This window comes from Neoarius graeffei, chromosome 10 (assembly GCF_027579695.1).
Source record: "Neoarius graeffei isolate fNeoGra1 chromosome 10, fNeoGra1.pri, whole genome shotgun sequence".
In the NCBI taxonomy this organism is placed as follows: Eukaryota; Metazoa; Chordata; class Actinopteri; order Siluriformes; family Ariidae; genus Neoarius; species Neoarius graeffei.
Window position 1 is genome coordinate 30,874,270 of NC_083578.1, and position 22,571 is coordinate 30,896,840.

General features: G+C 41.0%; 1 protein-coding gene across 1 annotated transcript in view; it reads left to right on the top strand.

The window, feature by feature from the left end:
• Window positions 1-22,571, top strand: part of si:dkey-11f4.7 (piezo-type mechanosensitive ion channel component 2) — a 278,704-nt gene that overhangs the window by 80,243 nt on the left and 175,890 nt on the right. Inside the window, exons 10-12 of the mRNA XM_060932701.1 lie at window positions 6,586-6,687; window positions 9,078-9,198; window positions 9,340-9,500. Coding sequence (XP_060788684.1) covers window positions 6,586-6,687; window positions 9,078-9,198; window positions 9,340-9,500 — 384 coding nt within the window. The remainder of the gene's footprint in view (window positions 1-6,585; window positions 6,688-9,077; window positions 9,199-9,339; window positions 9,501-22,571) is intronic.

The following is a 22,571-nucleotide window of genomic DNA, read 5'->3' on the forward strand; positions in this document are numbered from 1 at the left end:
ACCAAACATTTTTGTTTACTATGAACAAGCTTCTGGCAGAATTCTGGTCAGATATTTCATGACTCTTCATTTTAGAATTGGTAGAGTTCAATTCAATTTGGGTTTTTTTCTTGGCATGGACTTGACTTATACAACCCCGATTCCAAAAAAGTTGGGACAAAGTACAAATTGTAAATAAAAACGGAATGCAATGATGTGGAAGTTTCAAAATTCCACATTTTATTCAGAATAGAACATGGATGACACATCAAATGTCTAAACTGAGAAAATGTATCATTTAAAGAGAAAAATTAGGTGATTTTAAATTTCATGACAACAACACATCTCAAAAAAGTTGGGACAAGGCCATGTTTACCACTGTGAGACATCCCCTTTTCTCTTTACAACAGTATGTAAATGTTTGGGCACTGAGGAGACAAGTTGCTCAAGTTTAGGGATAGGAATGTTAACCCATTCTTGTCTAATGTAGGATTCTAGATGCTCAACTGTCTTAGGTCTTTTTTGTCGTATCTTCCGTTTTATGATGCACCAAATGTTTTCTATGGGTGAAAGATCTGGACTGCAGGCTGGCAAGTTCAGTACCCAGACCCTTCGTCTACACAGCCATGATGCTGTAATTGATGCAGTATGTGGTTTGGCATTGTCATGTTGGAAAATGCAAGGTCTTCCCTGAAAGAGACGTCATCTGGATGGGAGCATATGTTGCTCTAGAACCTGGATATACCTTTCAGCATTGATGATGTCTTTCCAGATGTGTAAGCTGCCCATACCACATGCACTAATGCAACCCCATACCATCAGAGATGCAGGCTTCTGAACTGAGCACTGATAACAACTTGGGTCGTCCATCTCCTCTTTAGTCCGAATGACACGGCGTCCCTGATTTCTATAAAGAACTTCAAATTTTGATTCATCTGACCACAGAACAGTTTTCCACTTTGCCACAGTCCATTTTAAATGAGCCTTGGCCCAGAGAAGATGTCTGCGCTTCTGGATCATGTTTAGATATGGCTTCTTCTTTGAACTATAGAGTTTTAGCTGGCAATGGCGGATGGCACGGTGAATTGTGCTCACAGATAATGTTCTCTGGAAATATTCCTGAGCCCATTTTGTGATTTCCAATACAGAAGCATGCCTGTATGTGATGCAGTGCCGTCTAAGGGCCCGAAGATCACGGGCACCCAGTATGATTTTCCGGCCTTGACCCTTACACACAGAGATTCTTCCAGATTCTCTGAATCTTTTAATGATATTATGCACTGTAGATGATAATATGTTCAAACTCTTTGCAATTTTACACTGTCAAATTCCTTTCTGATATTGCTCCACTATTTGTCGGCACAGAATTAGGGGGATTGGTGATCCTCTTCCCATCTTTACTTCTGAGAGCCGCTGCCACTCCAAGATGCTCTTTTTATACCCAGTCATGTTAATGACCTATTGCCAATTGACCTAATGAGTTGCAATTTGGTCCTCCAGCTGTTCCTTTTTTGTACCTTTAACTTTTCCAGCCTCTTATTGCCCCTGTCCCAACTTTTCTGAGATGTGTTGCTGTCATGAAATTTCAAATGAGCTAATATTTGGCATGAAATTTAAAAATGTCTCACTTTCGACATTTGATATGTTGTCTATGTTCTATTATGAATACAATATCATTTTTTGAGATTTGTAAATTATTGCATTCCATTTTTATTTACAATTTGTACTTTGTCCCAACTTTTTTGGAATCGAGGTTGTAAGCACGGTCCATAGATTTTCAATCGGGTTGAAGCCAGGACTTGTTTTAAGCTTAATGTTAGCCTGCTTTATTCTCCACAACCAACTCTGATGCATGTTTGGGTTCATTGTCCTGTTGTAACTCCCAAGTCTCAAGTCATGTTCAAGTTTCTGATGGTTTATGCTGAAGAATTCTGAGGTAGTCCTTCTTCTTCATTATTCCATCCACTTTGTGCAATGAACCAGTTCCACTGGCAGCAAAACAGCCCCAGACCATGATGATCCTACCACCACCACCAGCTGGTACAGTATCCCTCTGTACATGGTGGTCATTGTAGCCAAATAACTCAATCTTTGTCTCATCTGACCATACAGCTATCCTCCAGAAGACTTTTTCTTTGTCTGTGTGGTCAGCTTCAAACTTTAGTTAAGCTTAAGTTATCAATTTTGGAGCAGGGGGTTATTTCTTGGATAGCAGCCTCCTAGTCCATGGTGATCTGAACTGTAGACAGTGATCCATCAGCTTCCAGTTCATGGCAGGGCTGTGCCATGGTGGTTCCCAGGTTGTTCCTGACCATCCAAACCAATTTCCTTTCAGCTGAGGGTGACAGTTTGGGTTTTCTTGAAGCAAAGTGGTTTGGCAAAGTGACTACACCTCACAGTAACTTGCATACAATTGTTTGAACTGATCTTGGAATTTGCAGTTGCTTAGAAATGGCTCCAAGAGACATTTCAGAGTTGTGTACAGTGGGGCAAAAAAGTATTTAGTCAGTCACCAATTGTGCAAGTTCTCCCACTTAAAAAGATGAGAGAGGCCTGTAATTTTCATCATAGTTATACCTCAACTATGAGAGACAAAATGAGGAAAATAATCCAGAAAATCACATTGATTTTTAAATAATTTATTTGCAAATTATGGTGGAAAATAAGTATTTGGTCAATAACAAAAGTTCATCTCAATACTTTGTTATATCCCCTTTGTTGGCAATGACAGAGGTCAAACGTTTTCTGTAAGTCTTCACAAGGTTTTCACACACTGTTGCTGGTATTTTGGCCCATTGCTCCATGCAGATCTCCTCTAGGGCAGTGATGTTTTGGGGCTGTCACTGGGCAACACGGATTTTCAACTCCCTCCAAAGATTTTCTATGGGGTTGAGATCTGGAGACTGGCTAGGCCACTCCAGGACCTTGAAATGCTTCTTACGAAGCCACTCCTTCGTTGCCCGGGCGGTGTGTTTGGGATCGTTGTCATGCTGAAAGACCCAGCCACGTTTCATCTTCAATGCCCTTGCTGATGGAAGGAGGTTTTCACTCAAAATCTCACGATACATGGCCCCATTCATTCTTTCCTTTACACAGATCAGTTGTCCTGGTCCCTTTGCAGAAAAACAGCTCCAAACCATGATGTTTCCACCCCCATACTTTACAGTAGGTATGGTGTTCTTTGGATGCAACTCAGCATTCTTTCTCCTCCAAACACAACAAGTTGAGTTTTTACCAAAAAGTTCTATTTTGGTTTCATCTGACCATATGACTTTCTCCCAATCCTCTTCTGGATCATCCAAATGCTCTCTAGCAAACTTCAGACGGGCCTGGACATGTACTGGCTTAAGCATGGGGACACGTCTGGCACTGCAGGATTTGAGTCCCTGGCGGCGTAGTGTGTTACTGATGGTAGCCTTTGTTACTTTGGTCCCAGCTCTCTGCAGGTCATTCACTAGGTCCCCCGTGTGGTTCTGGGATTTTTGCTCACTGTTCTTGTGATCATTTTGACCCCACGGGGTGAGATCTTGCGTGGAGCCCCAGATCGAGGGAGATTATCAGTGGTCTTGTATGTCTTCCATTTTCTAATAATTGCTCCCACAGTTGATTTCTTCACACCAAGCTGCTTACCTATTGCAGATTCAGTCTTCACAGCCTGATGCAGGCCTACAATTTTGTTTCTGGTGTCCTTTGACAGCTCTTTGGTCTTGGCCATAGTGGAGTTTGGAGTGTGACTGTTTGAGGTTGTGGACAGGTGTATTTTATACTGATAACGAGTTCAAACAGGTGCCATTAATACAGGTAACGAGTGGAGGACAGAGGAGCCTCTTAAAGAAGTTGTTACAGGTCTGTGAGAGCCAGAAATCTTGCTTGTTCGTAGGTGACCAAATACTTATTTTACCGAGGAATTTAACAATTAATTCATTAAAAATCCTACAATGTGATTTCCTGGATTCTTTCCCCCCATTCTGTCTCTCATAGTTGAAGTGTACCTATGATGAAAATTACAGGCCTCTCTCATCTTTTTAAGTGGGAAAACTTGCACAATTGGTGGCTGACTAAATACTTTTTTTCCCCACTGTATATCTGCGATCCTCTTTCTCAGATCTGCACTGAGCTCCTTGGACATTCCCATTTTACTGTGTGTTGGTCAATCCAATGAGTGCTGTAAACAAACCCTTTTTATGAAGGCACAGATAAGCTACCAGCTGTAGTCAATCATGATTACTAACAGGAAATTAAAAGATCTCAGCCATGGCAAGATAAGAGACATTTTGGAAGTTTCAGTACCTCTGAATTAATCACCTAATTGAGCATATGACGCGGTACGCGGTGGTCCGGACTACCGTTGTGGTCCGGACCACGCCGTTTTCAGGTGTGGTCCGGACCACCAAGTTCAGAAGACAAATAAATTTTAAATTTTCAGCTACTTCTTCCCCTAATTTAGAATAAATTCTTTCCTTTGCCCTTTCTTCTGTTGCTTTGTAGTCTCTAGCACATTTTTTCTTATTCCTTAGAAGCTGTTCATAACCACCCTGAGACATAATGACGAAAGTTGGTAAAATTATTTTTCACTTCCCTCGTGGCAGCTCCCGCTTTTTTACATGCGTTAGAACTGGTATCTTTTATTGCGCGTGTGTTTTACGCATGCATTTCTCTTCCGGTTTGAGAAAAAATAACAAATGATGTACGACTTTGTAAAAAAACTCGTATTAAATGACAAACACAGTATGATTTTGGTAAGTTTTTATTTATATCGTAATATAATACAGCATACGGTGAACCGGACCACAATCCAGGAAAAATAATTAATTAATGCCCTCGTTTTGTATGGAAAATACGGTGATCCGGACCACCGCGTACCGCGTCATATGTATATTGTTGACCCCGTATGTATAATTTTGACCCTGTGTTAATTTCAGAAAACCTAAAGAAAATTAAAGCTTGTACACCAAATTCTAGTGGATTTTTTTGTTGTTGTTTAATTAAAGATATATGCTGGACAATCATCCTGCCACAGAAAAAGAACAGTTCAAAGAAATTACTGAAAGCCCAAATATTGCCATGACATTCATATCCAAGATGACATTCATGTCACTGTATGTAAACTTCTGACCACAACTGTATGTGCAGAGGAGAATGAGTGTCAGCTGGTTGCAATCAGGAAGTGTGTCTGCCTATTGTTGCTGCAAGGACCTGCACAGAGACAACAGACAAACAAGACAGAGACAAAAGGAAGATCGGCAAGGGAAGAGTCTGTCTGGCAGGGACCGTGACAGGTTCTTGGTTGGATGTTGTTTGTTGACTGCAGTTTTCAAACAGTGCCACAGATTCTCAAAGTGGATTGAGATCAGGACTTTGACATGACAATTGAAGAACATTCACCTTTGTGTTTTTAACCATTCTTGCATTACTTTGGCCTTTTGTTTGGGACCATTGTCCTGCTGAAAGGTGAATTTCTCAAGTTTTTTTTTTTTTAATTTAAAAATTATTCTAATTATTTTTTGTAAACTGAAGTAGATTCTCTTGTAATATCTTCCTGTATTTTGCTCCATCCTTTCACTCTTCAATTTTAACAAGAAGCCCAGTTTCTGAGAATGAAAATCAGCCCCCAGAGCATGAGCTGACACTATTATATTTCACTGGAGGGATTGTGTTATTTGAGGTATTGTCTATGTTATGTGTGCACTATACATATCACTTTGAAATTTGCCCACATACAAAATTTTGATCTTGGACTCATCATACAAAAAATACCCCACATCTTCACTGGGTCACACTTGTGCTTTTATATGACTCTTCTTGAGCAGTGGTTTCTTTTGAGCCACCCACCCATACATTCCTCAATAATACAGAGTTCCTGAAATGTTTCTCTGGTGCACTTTCATAGCACGCTCAGCCACCGTAGTCTGTTATTCCTTCAGCATGACTGTTGGTCTCTCTGTGGTTTCAATCACCAGCTTCTGTCTTGTTTTTGTGCTGAGGGAGGGCCTTGTCTAGTTAGTGCTTGGGTGATGTGATGCAGTTTCCAGTTGATCCATCACTGCTTAATGGGATGTCTTCATTTTTTTAACCTCTTTTTACCTGTTAGATATAATTTAACACCCTATTCTTAAGTTATGAAGTACTATTACCTTATCTTTAACTTCATTAGAATGCACATTTGTCTTAATTTTTTTCCTTAATTTCATACATACAGTTTCTTAATCACAGTTTAATGAAAGTGATTTTTATTGTTTTCAGATAACATGAGCTGTTTTAATATTTCACAGATGAAAGCTATTTATGAGTCCGTTATATTTTTCATCTGGAGCTTCCTGAATTCTCATGCATGCAGCATTTTTTTTCTGTTTTTGGTTTTCTCTGAAATATTTCCTGACTAATAATTAATTTTGATATAGAAAAATCACTGTCAGAGAACATGAACTTACAATAAATATACTGACAGGAAGAATGTGTATATTTATCATTTGTTATTCAGACAATTCTGATAAAACCCACAGAGGTGGAATACTTTTGCCACTATATGCAAATGTTTTTGACAGAAATTCATACTTCTTTTTTTTGATTGTTTATAAAAGTGAACTTGCTGATTATATCTTTAAGGATGTCGAAGAAAAGATTGAAAGTCATTCAAAAGAATCAAATGTTCTGCCCAGTTGCTCAAAAATAGCAGATGGTGACTACCTTTCATCTGGAATGACAGAGGTAAAGTAACACACACATTATTATTATTATTATTATTATTATTATTATTATTATTGGTGACTGGTGGGAGAGGTAAAATGAATAATATAGATCACTAACATATTGCATTTGAATCTCAACTGCATTTCATCTGAATAACAAACATGGTACACAGAAAAGTTGTAAACGACTAGCTCAAACAAACAAAAGAGCACTGAACTTATGGTTTTGTCATCTGTGCTTTTGTGCAATTTGTACTTTGATTAATCAATGTGTGCTCAATCTATTAACTTTCAAATTTTCCCCCAGCACTGGGCTTGTTGCAGTTTGCCCACAGCCTCACTTTATGAGAGTCAGTGTTTTTTTTTTTGTACAATTGCTAGTGGTGCTATTACACTCAGTTTAAAAATATCACAAATAATCCTCTTTAAAATGTTTGTTAATTGTAGATAAGATGATGTGGATGCCCAAAATCCACATATTATTAATTATATTAATTTTTCTTTTACTATGAAAGAACAATTCGGGGGGTTGTCTTAGCCCCGCTAACCCATTGATACAAACCACCCAGATTTTTACAGTTATAGAAGTTTTGCATGAAGTGCTCAGAAATATTTTTCTTTTAAATTCATACATGCAGTGGTGCTTGAAAGTTTGGAAAAAGTATGTGAACCTTTCTTTCAGTATCTGTCGTGACCCCCTTGTGCAGCAATAACATTAAATTAACAGTAAAATTATCAGTTTCTCAGGTATGTGTTTGAGGAACAATAACATTTTTGTTATATTCCATAAACTACTGACATTTCCCCCAAATTCCACATAAAAATATCGTCACTTAGAACATTTAATTGCAGAGAATAAAAACTTGTCAAAATAAAAAAAGTTGAAGTGGCACTTTATAGGGCACACTGTTATTGGAGCCTAGCTCTGTTGTGTGACCCCCACCATTTTTTAAAATTGTGTTTATTTATTGTATCTGAGGTGGAAGCTTAATAAAAAAAAGTGTTTTCAGCCCTTGAATAATGCATAGAAATCAAGCTCATTTTCAATTTTAAACAACACAATACTTAGTTTGGGTTCAGAAATCAATATTTGATGGAATAACTCTGACATTTATTGACAGATTTCATACATTTTTGCATGCTCTCCACCAGTCTTTCACATTGTTCTTGGGTGACTTTATGCCACCCCTGGTGCCAAACTTCAATCAGCTCAGCTTTGTTTGATGGCTTGTGACCATCCATCTTCCTCTTTATCACATTCCAGAGATTTCCAATGGGGTTCAGGTGTGGAGATTGGGTTGGCCATACAGGGTCTTGATCTTGTGGTCCTCCATCCACACCTTGATTGACCTGGCTGTGTGGTATGGAGCATTGTCCTGCTGGAAAACCCAATCCTTAGCGATAGGGACCACTGTCATAGTAGAAGGAAGCAAGTTTCCTTCCAGGATAACCTTGTACATGGCTTGATTCAGGTAACAAAACAAACAAACAAAAGTCTGCCCCATTCCAGCCTTCCTGAAGCACCCCCAAATAATCACTGATCCTCCACCAAATTTCACAATGGGTGCAAGACACCATGGCTTGTAGGCCTCTCTAGGTCTCCCTCTAATCAATGGATGACCAGCTGAAGAGAAAAGCTGAAAACTGGACTCATCAGAGAAGATGACCTTACTCCAGTCCTCTACAGTCCCAATCCTTATGGTCTTTGGCAAACCTCAGCCTGGCTCTTCTTTGCTTTTCATTGAAGTGCTTTTTTCTAGCTTTCCATGACTTTAACCCCACACAGAGGAGCCTGTTTTGAACCGTCCTTGCTGTGCACTTAACTCCAGCTGCCATTTGCCATTCTTTTTTTCGGCCACTTGATGTCATCTTACAGTTGTTGAGTGACATTCGAAAGAGTTGATGATCATCCTGGTCAGTGGAGAGTCATTTCTGCCCTCTGCCAATCTGTAACTTTGTTGTCCCCAAAGTCTGCTGCTTGACCTTGTTCTTATGAACTGCCACCTTTGAAATGTTGAGGATGGAAGCAACCTGACACTCACTGTATCTTTCTGCCAATAAAGCCAGAATTGAAGCCTTCTTGTTCTCACTCAAAACTTTTCTTTTTAAATCTTTTGGCATGATGAATAGATGAATAGATAAGACTGGTGGAGAGTAAATTAAGTGGTATCTTAATTTTTTTCCAGATGTGTGTGTGTGTGTGTGTGTGTGTGTGTGTGTGTGTAACCTGACTCAACTGCAATCATCCATCTAATACATTTCAGAAAAAAATTGGAAAAATAAAAATTCACAAAAAGATTTATTGAAAATTTTTGTCAAATTTTCACCACTGATAATTTTAATCAAAACAGGCTTAACAAGGGTTTTTGTTTGTTTGTTTGTTTGTTTGTTTGTTTGTTTTTAAACCAGCATATGCTAAACAATAGTTGGCAGAACAACAATCCTTCTGGGCTGGACCCACTGCTGTCAGATGCTGACTACCTCCAGTGTCTTTCCCTACCAATGTACATACAGCATGAATGCTCTTATGGTACAGTCACTGAATAATTATCCATAAATTTTATGTTTACTTTCTGAAATATAATAATTTAATTTACAAAACTAAATCCACAAAATTAAATTTAATCCACAAACTTGGTGCTTGTGCTTTGGATTGTGTTCATATTCTCAGATGCTGCAGATGAACAAGAAGTGAGCTGTAATAATGAAGATAGACTGACTGAAGCATTAACTGATGAAGAGCCCTTTTCTTCTCCTAAAACAAGTGCCTTCATTCTGCTTGGTCGGTCTATTATGAGACAGAGCTATGTTATTGCTCTCATCATTATGATGGTAACATTCCTTTCATGTGTGTATAGTATGTGTTTTTGCACATATGGCTATGTCTTTTTTGTGGAAGTATACAAGTTATTTATTTATTTATTTATTTTTAGAAATTTTTCTAATTTTTAAGTCAAGAGACTTAATTTACCTTTTAGTCATATTTTCATTTTCTTTTCACTTCTTTCATTCTTTTATATTTTTTCCTTATTTTTTTCATGTGTTCAGTGTAATGGTCTTCTGGAACCTCAACACCATTGGTTCGTTGGACCTCATTTACTCATCTTTTAGTAAAGTTATGTAAATGTTTGTGTAAGCCAAACTGAGCTAAAATTGTCCTCCAGATTCACCAAACTTTTGATTTTCTTCATATTCACATGCATATGAGTGATATGGTGTGATATGGTGATCACATGTAAAGTGCACTGCCTGCCAAAACTTCATGAAAGGTAGAAGTGGAAGTTATTTTGTGTCAAAACTATGAAATAAAATTTACATTTTGACTCACTTCGATGCCAGCAAAAGTATTTAATGATTTGCAATATTAATAATAACAAGTAAATGCTAAATCTTCCATTAGCTGTGGCAGGTCCTGCAAAGACTTCTGGAAAATCAACTCTGTGTCAAAGCAGAGAAATGTCAATTCCATCAGTCAGAGATATCATTCCTTGGTTTCACTGTTGCCCCTAACAAGATACAGGTGGGCCCCTTCAAGGTTAAATTTTTTATTCTGAACAATACATTTGGAAGTTTGGATACCTTGTACAGCATGTACAGTTAAATTCCTAGCTGAGCTCACTGCACACAGAGCGCAGCTCCATATTAAGAGAATACAGTAAAGCATAGAACTAATTTTTGGTGGCTTTTGCAACCACAGGGTACCTGATCGTAAGTGCAAGGCAACATATCTCATAAACACTTGATCATTTACATAAGATTGATGGGTTTTTGTCCAGCACCTATTTTTAATTTGCTTTTTAAAAAATAACTTGATTATTTATTGACACACTTTACACTCAAAGGGAGCTCCACTTTTAGGCAGTGCCTTAATATATATAACTGGCATATCTAGATCCCAGGAGGAATCAGGTGTGTTCAAAGTGGAAAATAACATTGGACTACATTCTGTACTGGAATAATAATATAAAACATGAAGATAAGAAAGAGTCCCTCCACACACACCTCATACACAAGTTATTCATTTATTTCATTCAAAATCTCACTAAAAGACAGGGATTATCTTCAATGTTGATAGTCATTGGGAGCTGCTATTACTGTTTCTGTATTTGAATGGTGTGCTCTGATTGGTTGAGTGGAGATAACGTGTTCTGTGGAAAATCAGTAGTAGTGCTTGTCATGTTTTGCAAAGAAAGGGGATATACAATGCAGAGAAATGTGTTGGATATAGCGTTTTGCATAAAATTGATTTTGGAACTTTGACTAGAGATAAAATTCCAAATTTATTTTGACAGTAACTTGATTTTTTTTTTTAAATGGTACTTATCGTGTTTTGGAACTAAACTTTTCATATTTAGGATACAAATGTTTTTAGAATGTGCAGGATTTTCATGAACATTAATTTCTTATTTACATGCTCATATGAATGATTTACAAATAAATTCAATAGTATACAGCTTGGGCAGCATGGTGGTGTAGTGGTTATACTGTTGCCTCACAGCAGGAAGGTTTAGGTTCGAGCCCAGTGGCCTCCGGGGACCTTTCTGTGTGGAGTTTGCCTGTTCTCCCTGTGTCTGCATGTCCTCTGGGTGCTCTGGTTCCTCCATCCCAGTCCAAAGACATGCAGGTTAGGTTAATTGGTGGCTCTAAATTGACCGTAGGAGTGAGTGTGAATGGTTGTTTGTCTCTATGTGTCAGCCCTGTGATGATCTGGCAACTTGTCCAGGGTGTATCCCGCCTCCCGCCCATAGTCAGCTGGGATAGGCTCCAGCTTGCCTGCGACCCTGTACAGGTTAAGCAGTTACAGATAATGGATGGATGGATCCAGCTTGATAAATGGGACCACAGTTTTCAAATGTGCTAAGCAGCATTAATGGTGAGACTTCAGGAATAAATCTGACTAATATTCAATACCCCATATTCAATAATATATTGTGACTTTTAAGAATATATGTGAATGAATGACTAATTGGTTCAAAAACCAATAAGAATGGCCATGTAAATCATACCAGAGATGATTTAAGGATGACTCACATTCACACACATTGCAAATTTTTTCCAAAGTGTTTGACTACAGTCCCAAGAGAACAGAAACTGGTGAAAACCTGCTGGCTGTGAAATAGGGAGAGAGGATTGCAGTTGAGATGATCAAGTTTCACACACTAGCAGCCAGAAGTGGATGCAACAAGCTGGCACTGAAGTCCACTGAATGCCGAGGTACTCACAGAGCTAGCTTGTCAAGATGATCAAGTTTCCCTCAATTCCCTCACCAATCTGTCCATCTGCCTTGACCACATACTTAAAAGCCAAAAAACCTTGGAAGAACGACAAACCAGACACCTGCCATTGAATCCATGCAGCTTGGACACACTAAGCTCATCTTTGCTAAACCTGAGAGAAGGAGACAGGAAGGCATGTACTTTTAATGTGGCACCACTGACCACCTTATGGACAAATGTCTAAATCATCAAAGAAAATTGACTTTGTCAGTATAGGCTGAAAGGACACTAGACCCCAGTGAGTCTTTCCAAATCATTTTCTCACCAATCCTTCACACGGTAAGTTCAGATAATGCACTCAGGATCTGTCTATGTTCTCCCCATCCTAGTAAACTCCAGAGCCACTGGTACCAGTACCTTCATAGAACACAACACGGTGAAAAGGCTGAACTTTCTCCATGCAACTCCTTCAGTACCTGCTCATGATTCATGCTGTTGATGGAGGTCCCACTGTGACCAGCATTGCTACTCACTGCACTGCTCCCCTTCCACTCCAAGTCAGCACACTACACCATGAATTCATTTTCCCCCTAGTCACAGTTACCAAGCATCTGATTATCCTGGGATTTCCTTGTGTCACAATCTGGGCCAGCTCCTCTACTTCCTAACCATGTGTTCCCTATTTGTGTGTATGTGTGCCTGGCACTTCTGTTTTCCACTCCAGTTTTTCTCTGTGCCTCCCAGCATTCTCTCCACTCAACTGTTCCTGATCACCTCGTTACAGTGTGTTTAAAAGCCATGTGAGCTCTCTCAGTCCCTGCCAGCTTATCTTGTCTCTTTGGAATATATCTTGGTTCCTTTTTCACGTTTATGTCTTTTTGTCTTTTTGCAAGTTTTGTAGCTTTCTGTTCTTTTTTTCTAGCCCTTCTATTTTTTTTGCTACTGTCTGGACTTTTTTCTCAAAATATTAATACACTGCAACTTCACTATAACAAACTTTTTTACTTTGAACTTTCCCATATAACGAACTATGTTTGTTTCATCTCATCTCATCTCATCTCATCTCATTATCTCTAGCCGCTTTATCCTTCTACAGGGTCGCAGGCAAGCTGGAGCCTATCCCAGCTGACTACGGGCGAAAGGCGGGGTACACCCTGGACAAGTCGCCAGGTCATCACAGGGCTGACACATAGACACAGACAACCATTCACACTCACACCTACGGTCAATTTAGAGTCACCAGTCAACCTAACCTGCATGTCTTTGGACTGTGGGGGAAACCGGAGCACCCGGAGGAAACCCACGCGGACACGGGGAGAACATGCAAACTCCACACAGAAAGGCCCTCGCCGGCCCCAGGGCTCAAACCCAGGACCTTCTTGCTGTGAGGCGACAGCGCTAACCACTACACCACCGTGCCGCCCCAACTATGTTTGTGTCACCTGAATTTAGTGACAATGAGTTGGAGTCTTCAAAATAAAAAAAATCACTGAGCCATGCATTCCTCTTCCCATCAGAGACAAGCAATAAGTAATCAAATCCACAGTCAAGTTAGCAACATGTGTTAACACCATAAAACAAAGGCTTAACTAGCCAAGCTTCGGTGTTGATCATGAACAATTTTTTGAGAACGGTGATCAAAGGATCGATAAAAGGATGAAATGACTATTGACATTATTGGTGATTTGCAACACATGAATGAACTGAATGGTGAAGATTTAGTTAAGCCAAGTCAAGTTTATTTATATAGCGCTTTTAACAACAAACATTGTCACAACAGCTTTACAGAAAATTAAAGACTTTAAACATGAGGTAATTTTATCCCTAATTTATCCCTGATTGAAAGCCTGTGGCGATGGTGGCAAGGAAAAACTCCCTCAGGCGATATGAGGAAGAAACCTTGAGAGGAACCATACTCAAACGGGAATCCATCCTCATTTGGGTGATAACAGATAGCATGATTTATAAATAACTTGCTTCTATAACTGTGTCTGAAATAGTGACAAAGTACAACTGTGTAACCAGGAAATTCATTACACCTTTAGCATGAAGTCTATTTTGCTGAAGTTATCAACTGTTCATTGATGGAGACTTGAGTGCAAAACAGTTCATGACAACTGCAGTCCTAAGGTTATCATGTCAATTGTAGTCCTTAGCCATTATAGCAAAACTGTAAGTATCCAGAGCCATCTTCCAAGTGTGACTTTCAACTGTCTATATGGGGCCATGGGATAAGACTCCAGCCAGACATGGGACATTAGGATGGATCAGGCAGGTCAGAGGGGTAGAAGATGGTGTCTTCATCACTGGTGTCTCAGGATCAACACCTAATTCAACAGAGAGAGACAGACAGAGGAAGGAGACGGGGGGCAGAGAAAATACAGGTTGTTAGGTATGCCCAGTGTCACCTAATGGTTAACAACCATATATATTTAGAAAACATAGCAAGTCAGTGGGTGGATATTGATGACGATACACCAGTAACCTGTCATTTCCATAACAGATTAAAAAATCATTGCCTCCGTTTGAGACCCTTTAACTCAGTCAATGAACTGCAATAGTGATTCGGACACTTAAGTAATCGAAGAAAAAGCGGTCCAGGATTACAAGTTTCTTCAGCAAGCAAAATTTATGGGACATTAGTATCATACTGTAATGGCTTGTATGAACTGGTCAATGGGCAACTGGGAGACAGGTGCAACAGTTCAAGGTGCATTTTTATTTAAAATTTATCTTTACTTTCACTCTTCAGTGACTTTATGTTTTGCACACATACACACACACACACACCAAGTATGTGTGCACAGAAAACATGCACTCGCACACACAAACGTATAAAACATGCATGCACACGCACACACATTGCAGAACACAGCGCTCTCTCTCTCTCTCTCTCTCTCTCTCTCTCATTACTAGCCATCTGAAAGACAGACAGACACATTAATAGACAGCCAGTAATTTGATACAGATGTAACTCATCACATGTTACCTGCTGGTTCAACCTGACTCCTTGCCATTTATGGTTGACGCTTGACTGTGCCCTTGCTGCCACACGTACTTTTACTCAGTGAAAGTTTACAATATTCACATTATTTTTATGATATTGAAAAGAGTGACTTTTTTTCTTTACTTCATCAATATGTCAGTGAATTAAGTGCAAATATAAATTAATCACAGATGATCTTGTTTTACCTAGGAGTGAGTGAGTGGTGTGACAGGTGGCTTCATTTCAGTATTGTGAATATTTTGATATAACAAACTATTTGAACATCCCCCAAGGAATTCATTATAGTGGGGTTGCAGTGCACTTTCATTGCACTCCTACCTCCCATGTCTGCTTGTGGGTTCAGCTCACCATACCTCAGGCCTTATGGCCTGTGACAGAATAATCTGGCCACAGAATGGACCCAGCAGACATCTTTGACCTCAGAGCTGCCCTGGAGAAGCAGGGAGCTCTTGTTGGGACCCACCAGAGATTTAGACTGTTACTCAGAATCTTGTGACTGTTGTTGAAACTTTTAATGCTCTCACAGTCCAGATCCAGCAGCTCCAAACAGACCATTCTCCACCTGCTCCAGTCTTGCCCAGTCCTGCTTAGCCTGTTCTTCCTAGCTCCCCTCCATGGTGAACCTTGGCTACTAGTTCCACCACCCTACAATGGCTAACCAGGAACCTACTATTCTTTCCTATTGCAGTGTTCACTGACTATGGATCACCAAGCCTCCATCTTTCCCATTGAACACTCCAGTGTAGCCTACATCATCTCCCTACTCACTTAGAAGGCTTGTGAGTGGGGTACTGCTGTGTGGGATGACAACTCTCCATTTTGTAATAATTTTAATTATTTTTCTGAGGAGATGAGGAGGGTCTTTGACTGCACTCTGAGTGGCAGAGGAGCAGTGAGGGAGCTACTGTGCCTCAAGCAAGATAACCTGTCTACCTATGATGATGCCTCCTCCTGGGTATGAGGTTAAACTGCAACCATAGATAGGAAGAGAGGTGGTAACTTACCCTGGAAAGGGCCCTTTGGCTAAAGATTACAGTATGTCCCTACTGGTAGATATGGCCCTCCTTCTTATCTGTATGGGCTGCTTCCTGTCTGGCCTTGCCTAGCCAGCATTCAGGATAAGAGAAGGTAATTATGACTTCAAATTCCCCTGATGCCTTGTAGGATGCTCCTTTTCAGGATAAGGCTAAGGGAGTAAACCTGACAAAAATCAGGAGGGAGGAACCTTAGGCAGATGCTGGCAAGATACTTTCTTCAAACCTTCATCTGCCATTCCCTACAGTCACACTAAGCCCCAAACAAGACCTTGTCTCTCCTTTGGATACTCTTGGAGTGGCCAAGAGGGGTGAGGTGGAACTTGGGTACCACACTTCCTCCATATCCTTTGCACAGGCATAGCAGCTCAAAGCACAGTGAGTAGAGAGGACACTTCACACTCGTGATCTGTGATCACGAGGAACCAACACAGAGGTAGGCAGTTACCGGTTATAAATTCACTCAATTTGATACCAGAGTGAATACCAGGGGCCCCTCTCAACAGAGGAAGTGACTTTTTAGTCACATTGATTGGCTACCACCCACTAAAGCTGGGCAGCCCCCATCCAGTAAGGTGCCAATCCATCACATCTGCCTTCCTCTCCAGGTGCAAATGGCTAGACCAAAAGTTGAAAATCGGATGCATTAGAGCACCTAACAACAAATTAAAGAAAACTATCCTGATCTGACTTGGAAATTGGAATGTCAGAACCCTTTGCATTGGATTTGGACAAGATCTCACAGAATTGGACAATAGCAGAAAAAAACAACTGTAGTGGACCGTGAGTTGAAAAACCTGAGAGTAGACATTGCAGCCCTGCAAGAAACCCAACTGGCCAACTCTGGATCCATTAAGGAGAAGAACTACACATTCTACTGGTATCCTCAATGAAGATGATCACCTTCTTCATGGCATCAGTTTTGCTGTACACAATAGACTGCTGGATTGCATCAGTACTCCAGTTGCCATCTCTGAAAGGGTTACATCACTGAGGATGATAATGAGTGCTGACCAAGTAACCATCATTTGTGCCTATGCACCAACACTCAATGCTGATCAGGAAGACAAAGTCAAGTTTTATGATGAGATCAGTCATGTTGTTCAACAAGTGGCCAGCATAGACCAACTCTCTGTCTTGGGTGACTTCAATGCCTGAGGTGGAGCTGTTCACCAATTATGGCCATCCTGCCTGAGTAAGTTCAGCATTGGCAAGATGAATGACAATGGTTACTTGAGTTTTGCTCAGAGAACCAACTGTGTGTATACAATACCAACTTAAACTGTAAACTGAAGCATAAAGTCTCATGGCGCCATCCTAGATCATCTCACTGGCACCAGTTGGATGTGGTTCTGGTAAGGAGAGCAAACATAAACTCAGTGAAAATGACAAGATCCTACCATTGTGCTGACTGTGATACAGATCATGCACTAGTCCTGTCAAAGATAAAGATTCAGCCAAAAAAGACACACTCTGTCAAACCTTCCAAGGCACCCAAGCTGAACACCAACAACATGTGCAACCAAAGCCGACAACAAGAATTTAGAGAAAAGTTCAATGGACGTCTCACTGGCCAGCCTTCAGGATCACCAATCACCCATCTGACCCCCAATGATATGTGGGAAGAACTATGAACCACCATGTACGACACTGCACTGGGCATCTTCAGAAAGAAACAGACTGTGAGAGAAGACTGAGTTGAAGAATACTCTGCCATCCTACTTCCACTCATAGATGCAAAAAAGAAAGTTTTGATTGCCCACAAGAACACACGCTCTCAAGCAACATCAGACTGGCTCAAAGAAGCCAAATGCAGACTCCAATGAGAATCAAGGAAGTGTGCCAACGAATACTGGAACAAGCTCTTCCTGGAGATCCAGGAGGCTTATGACAGAGGTGACACAGAACACGGTACCAAAAAATTAACCTGACATTTGGACCCCAAGTGTGAAAAGTATCTACTGTCAAATCAAAAACTGGTGAGCCAATCCAAGACAAAAACCCACTGTTAGATCAATGGATTGAGCACTATTCTGAACTGTACTCAGAGGAATGTCATATGGGTGAGACAAAACTGCTTGATCCACTTTCTGAAATGACAGCTCTTGACATTGAACCAAATATGGAGCTCAGCAGAGCAACTGATGCACTCTCATGCAACAAAGGACCTGGCAACGATGCTATACCTGCTGAGCTACTGAAGAAGAACAAGGAGCCCATTCTATCACTACTCCACTAATTCCTTCTCCATTATTGGCAGGAAGGCACAGTGCCCTAGAAATGAGAAATGCAAACATTTATTCTTATACAAAGTAACGAGGAGACAAGGGAGACTGCAACAATTACAGAGGTATATCACTCCAACACTACAGGCAAGGTATTCACTCATGTCATCCTGCAGTGACTACAAAGGCTGGCAGAGAGAGAGTGCTCCTAGAAAGTCAATGCGGATTCTGCTCCAACAGATTTACCATAGATATGATTTTCTCACTTCGCCAACTGTAAGAAAAGTGCTGCGAGCAACAGAAACCTCCATCACTTTTGTGGACAAAACAAAAGCCTTTAATACAGTCAGCAGATCAGGGTTATATCATGTCCTCAAAATGATTGGCTGTCCTCCACTGTTACTGAGTCTCATAGCATTCTTCCATGATGAAATGTATGCCACTGTTCAATTTGATGGATCCACATCTAACAGCTTTCCAATAAGAAGTGGCGTTAAGCAAGGGTGTGTTCTTGCTCTTACACTTTTTAATATGTACTTCACAGTATTGCTTGTAACTGACTTCAAGGACTCATGTGGAGACATGTTTCTTTATTGGAGAGCAGATGGTTCACTATTCAATCTAGCGAGACTCAAGGCAAAGACGGAAGTGAAGCAAGCAACATTAAGGGATCTCCTTTTTGTTGATGTGGCCCTTGTTGCCCACAATCAGACCACCCTGCAAGAGATGATAAATACTCTGAACAAGACATGCAAAGCATTTTATCTGGTTGTCAGTGTCAAGAAGATGGTTGTTCTAACGCAAGGAACACCCTTCACCACTGATGCACTTAGACTTATTGGAAAACCACTTGAAACTGTCCAGAAATTCTGCTTCCTGGGATCAATAGTGACCTCTGCTGTCTCCCTCGATGAAGAACTCAACTGCAGAATTGGAAAAGCTGCCACAACCTTTGGCAGGCTGACAAAATGAGCCTGGAAGAAAAAGTACTTCACCACCAAGACATGCATTGCATCTATGAAACCTGTGTGCTCAGCACACTACTCTATGCCTCTGAGACATGGACCATCTACAAGGCAGGAGAGAAAACTCAACTAATTTTACCTTCACTGCCTCCATAAGATTCTAGGCATCAGCTGGCAGTACAAGGTATCAAACTCAAGAGTCCTGGAGATGGAAGACCAAATGGCCATTACCTCCATCATGAGCAAGAGAAGGCTAAGATGGCTTGGACATGTGAAGAGGATGGAAAACACCCACATTCCAAAGCAACTCCTGTTTGGTGAGCTTACAAATGCACAGTGTCCTAATGGAAGGCCCAAGCTATGCTTCAAAGATGTGTGCAAGGACACTATGAAACATTTTGAAATTGTCCACTCCTCTTGGGAATGTATCGCTGCAGTCTGGTCTGCATGGTGAAGTGCATTGAAGACAGGAGCCGTGCTGCAGGAAGAACACCTGTGCTCAGACTGAGAAGGGAAGCATCTTCCTAGAAAGCAGAGTGCCTATACACCACCTAGGGATGTTAACTTTCCATGCTGCTTGTGTGGCCACCTCTGTAGATCAAACATTAGCAGAATCAGTCATGAGTGAAGCACAAAGAGATGGACTCACGCATCACCATAGCTGTTAAGACTGTCTGTCAAGATGCAAAAAGCCAATAATAATGATGATGATGCCATAAAGTTTCGAACCCTGTCTACTTCATTTGAGTGGGATAATCATGCACTGTTTGATGCCTTTTATAATGGGCTTTCTGAACATGTCAAAGATGAGCTGGTTTCCCAAGAATTACCCCTTGACCCGAATGCTTTCATGGATTTGGTGGGTTGTACTGATGCCCATCTAAGGTCACAGCAAAGAGAGAGGTCCCCAGGATTTCACCAAGCATGGGCTTCATTGTCTTCTACACAGGAACCCTCTTCACCCCCTGAGCCTATGCAAGTTAATTTGAACCCAGCTCTCTCCAGAGGAATGTGAGCGACGTGATAAGATGTGGGCCTGTTTGTGCTGTGGCCAGAGTGGTCATTTTTGTCAGACATGCCTACTTAAAAACAAGCCCTCCCCATTCCCTTTTGAGTGGTCACTATTGTTTGTCTCTCTATCCTCTTCAGGTCAAGTCTACACTCTCCAAGCACTAATTGTTTCCAGTGTGGATCAGAACTTCATTGGTTCCTCCTTAGTTCAAGACCTGAGAATTGCCACACATCCCTTCAATCAGCCTCTCACAACCAAGGCCTTAAACGGTCAGTGTCTTAGTGCTATCCACCAGGTCACTGAACCAGTGCTTCTATGTGTTTCAGGTAACTATTCTGAAATAATCTCTTTTTATGTCCTGGCTAACTATCATGTTCCTATTGTGTTAGGACTGCCTTGACTATCTAAAAATAATCCCTATATTCACTGGACTGATAATTCCATTTTAGGATGGAGTGTTTTCTGCCATGCTCATTGCCTTAATGCCACTGGTTCCTCTGAGACCTCTCTCTCTCTGTCTCTCGCCACCCATGGACATGTTCCCAGATCTGTCCTGTGTTCCCTCAAATATCTCAACCTCAATTCAATGTTCAGTAAGTCTAGAGTAACATCCTTCCCTCCTCACAGACACTATGGCTGCACCATAGACCTCATACCTGGCACTGCTCCGCCTAAGGGGCACATCTACTCTCTGTCATCTTTTGAGAGAGAGGCTGTGGATAAATATATTTGAGTCATTGGCAGCAGAAATTATTTACCTCCCCCATCACCTGCAGGTGCAGGGTTGTTTTTTGTTGAGAAGAAAACACAAGTCTCTTTGACCTTGCATTGATTACAGGGGCTTAAATGGCATTATAATAAATACCCCCTTCCTCTTATGACCACTGATTTTGAGTTGCTACAGGGAACTCAAGTATTCACAAAGCTGGATTTGCATAATGCATACCACCTGGTCAGGATCTGTGAAGGGGACGGATGGAAGACTGCTTTCAATACCTCAACTGGACCCTATAAGCATCTTGTTGTTCTGTTTGGGCTGACCAATGCCCCAGGAGTATTCCAAGACTGAGTTAATGACATGCTTTGAGACATGATCAACAGATTTGTGTTTGTGTATCTGGATGATATATTGATTTTCTCCCCCTCTATTGATACACATCGAACCCACATCAGGCAGGTTCTGCAAAGACTTCTAGAAAATCAACTCTATGTCAAGCAGAGAAATGCAAATTCCATCAGACAGAGATATCATTTCTTGGCTTCACTGTTGCCCCAAACAAGATACAAGTGGACCCCTGGAACATTAAAGTTGTTACTGAATGGTCCACTCTTTCCTCCAGACAAGAACGGCAATGTTTATTAGGATTTGGCAATTTCTATACACACTTTATTCATAATTATAGTTCTGTTGCTGCTCTTCTCACTGCCCTGACCTCAACCAAAATCCTTTTTATTTGGGAAGGCCAGGCCAAGACCATTTACTCAACTAAAGAACCAATTTTCCTCTGCTCCCATTTTAATTATACATGACTAGTCCCTACAGTTTGTTGAAGAGGTTGATACATCTGAGACAGGAGTTGGGGCAATCCTGTCTCAGAGTTCACCAACAGACAACAAGCTTCATCCAAATGCCTATTTTTCTCTCTGTCTCTCACAGGCAGAACGGAATTACAACATTGGCAATCTGGAGTTGCTGGCAGTTAAACTAGCTTTAGAGGAGTGGTGACATTGGCTAGAGGGCACTAAACACCCTTTCATTGTTTGGACAGACCACCACAACCTGGAATACTTGAAGTCTGCTAGGAGATTCAGCTTATGCCAAGCCAGGTGGACATTGTTTTTTGCCAAGTTTTAGTTTCAATTGTCATATCACCCAGGATCGCAGAATGCCAAGCCAGATGCACTGTCTTGACAATTCATTGCTGCTGAGAACCAGGAAGTCCCTAAATCCATCCTTCCCCCTCACTACTTGGTTGCCACAGCTATATTGGATGTGGTGATATGGGTGAAGGAGGCACTTGCTCAAGATCCTGGCCCAGGTACCAGACCTTATAACTGTCTGTGTGTTCCTCTCATTGTTCACAAATGGGTCCTTGACTGGGGACATGGGTCACAGTTTGCTTGTCACCCAGGTGTTCCCAGAACTACAGCACTGATCCAGCAATGTTTCTGGTGGCCCTCCACGAAGGAAGAAATCAAGATTTATGTGGCTGCCTGTGATGTTTGCTCCTGCAACAGGCCTGGTAATCAGCTTCCAGCTGGTATTATTAGACCCCTATCAGATGACTTAAGACCCTGCTTCCTGGAGCAACACCCTAACCTGGGTTAAATATGCCAATAATTCTCTACCCTCTTCATCCACAAGTCACTCACCTTTTCAATGCAGTCTTGGCTATCAGCCTCCCCTTTTCCCCATCCAGGAGGAGGAAGTGACAATTCCCTCC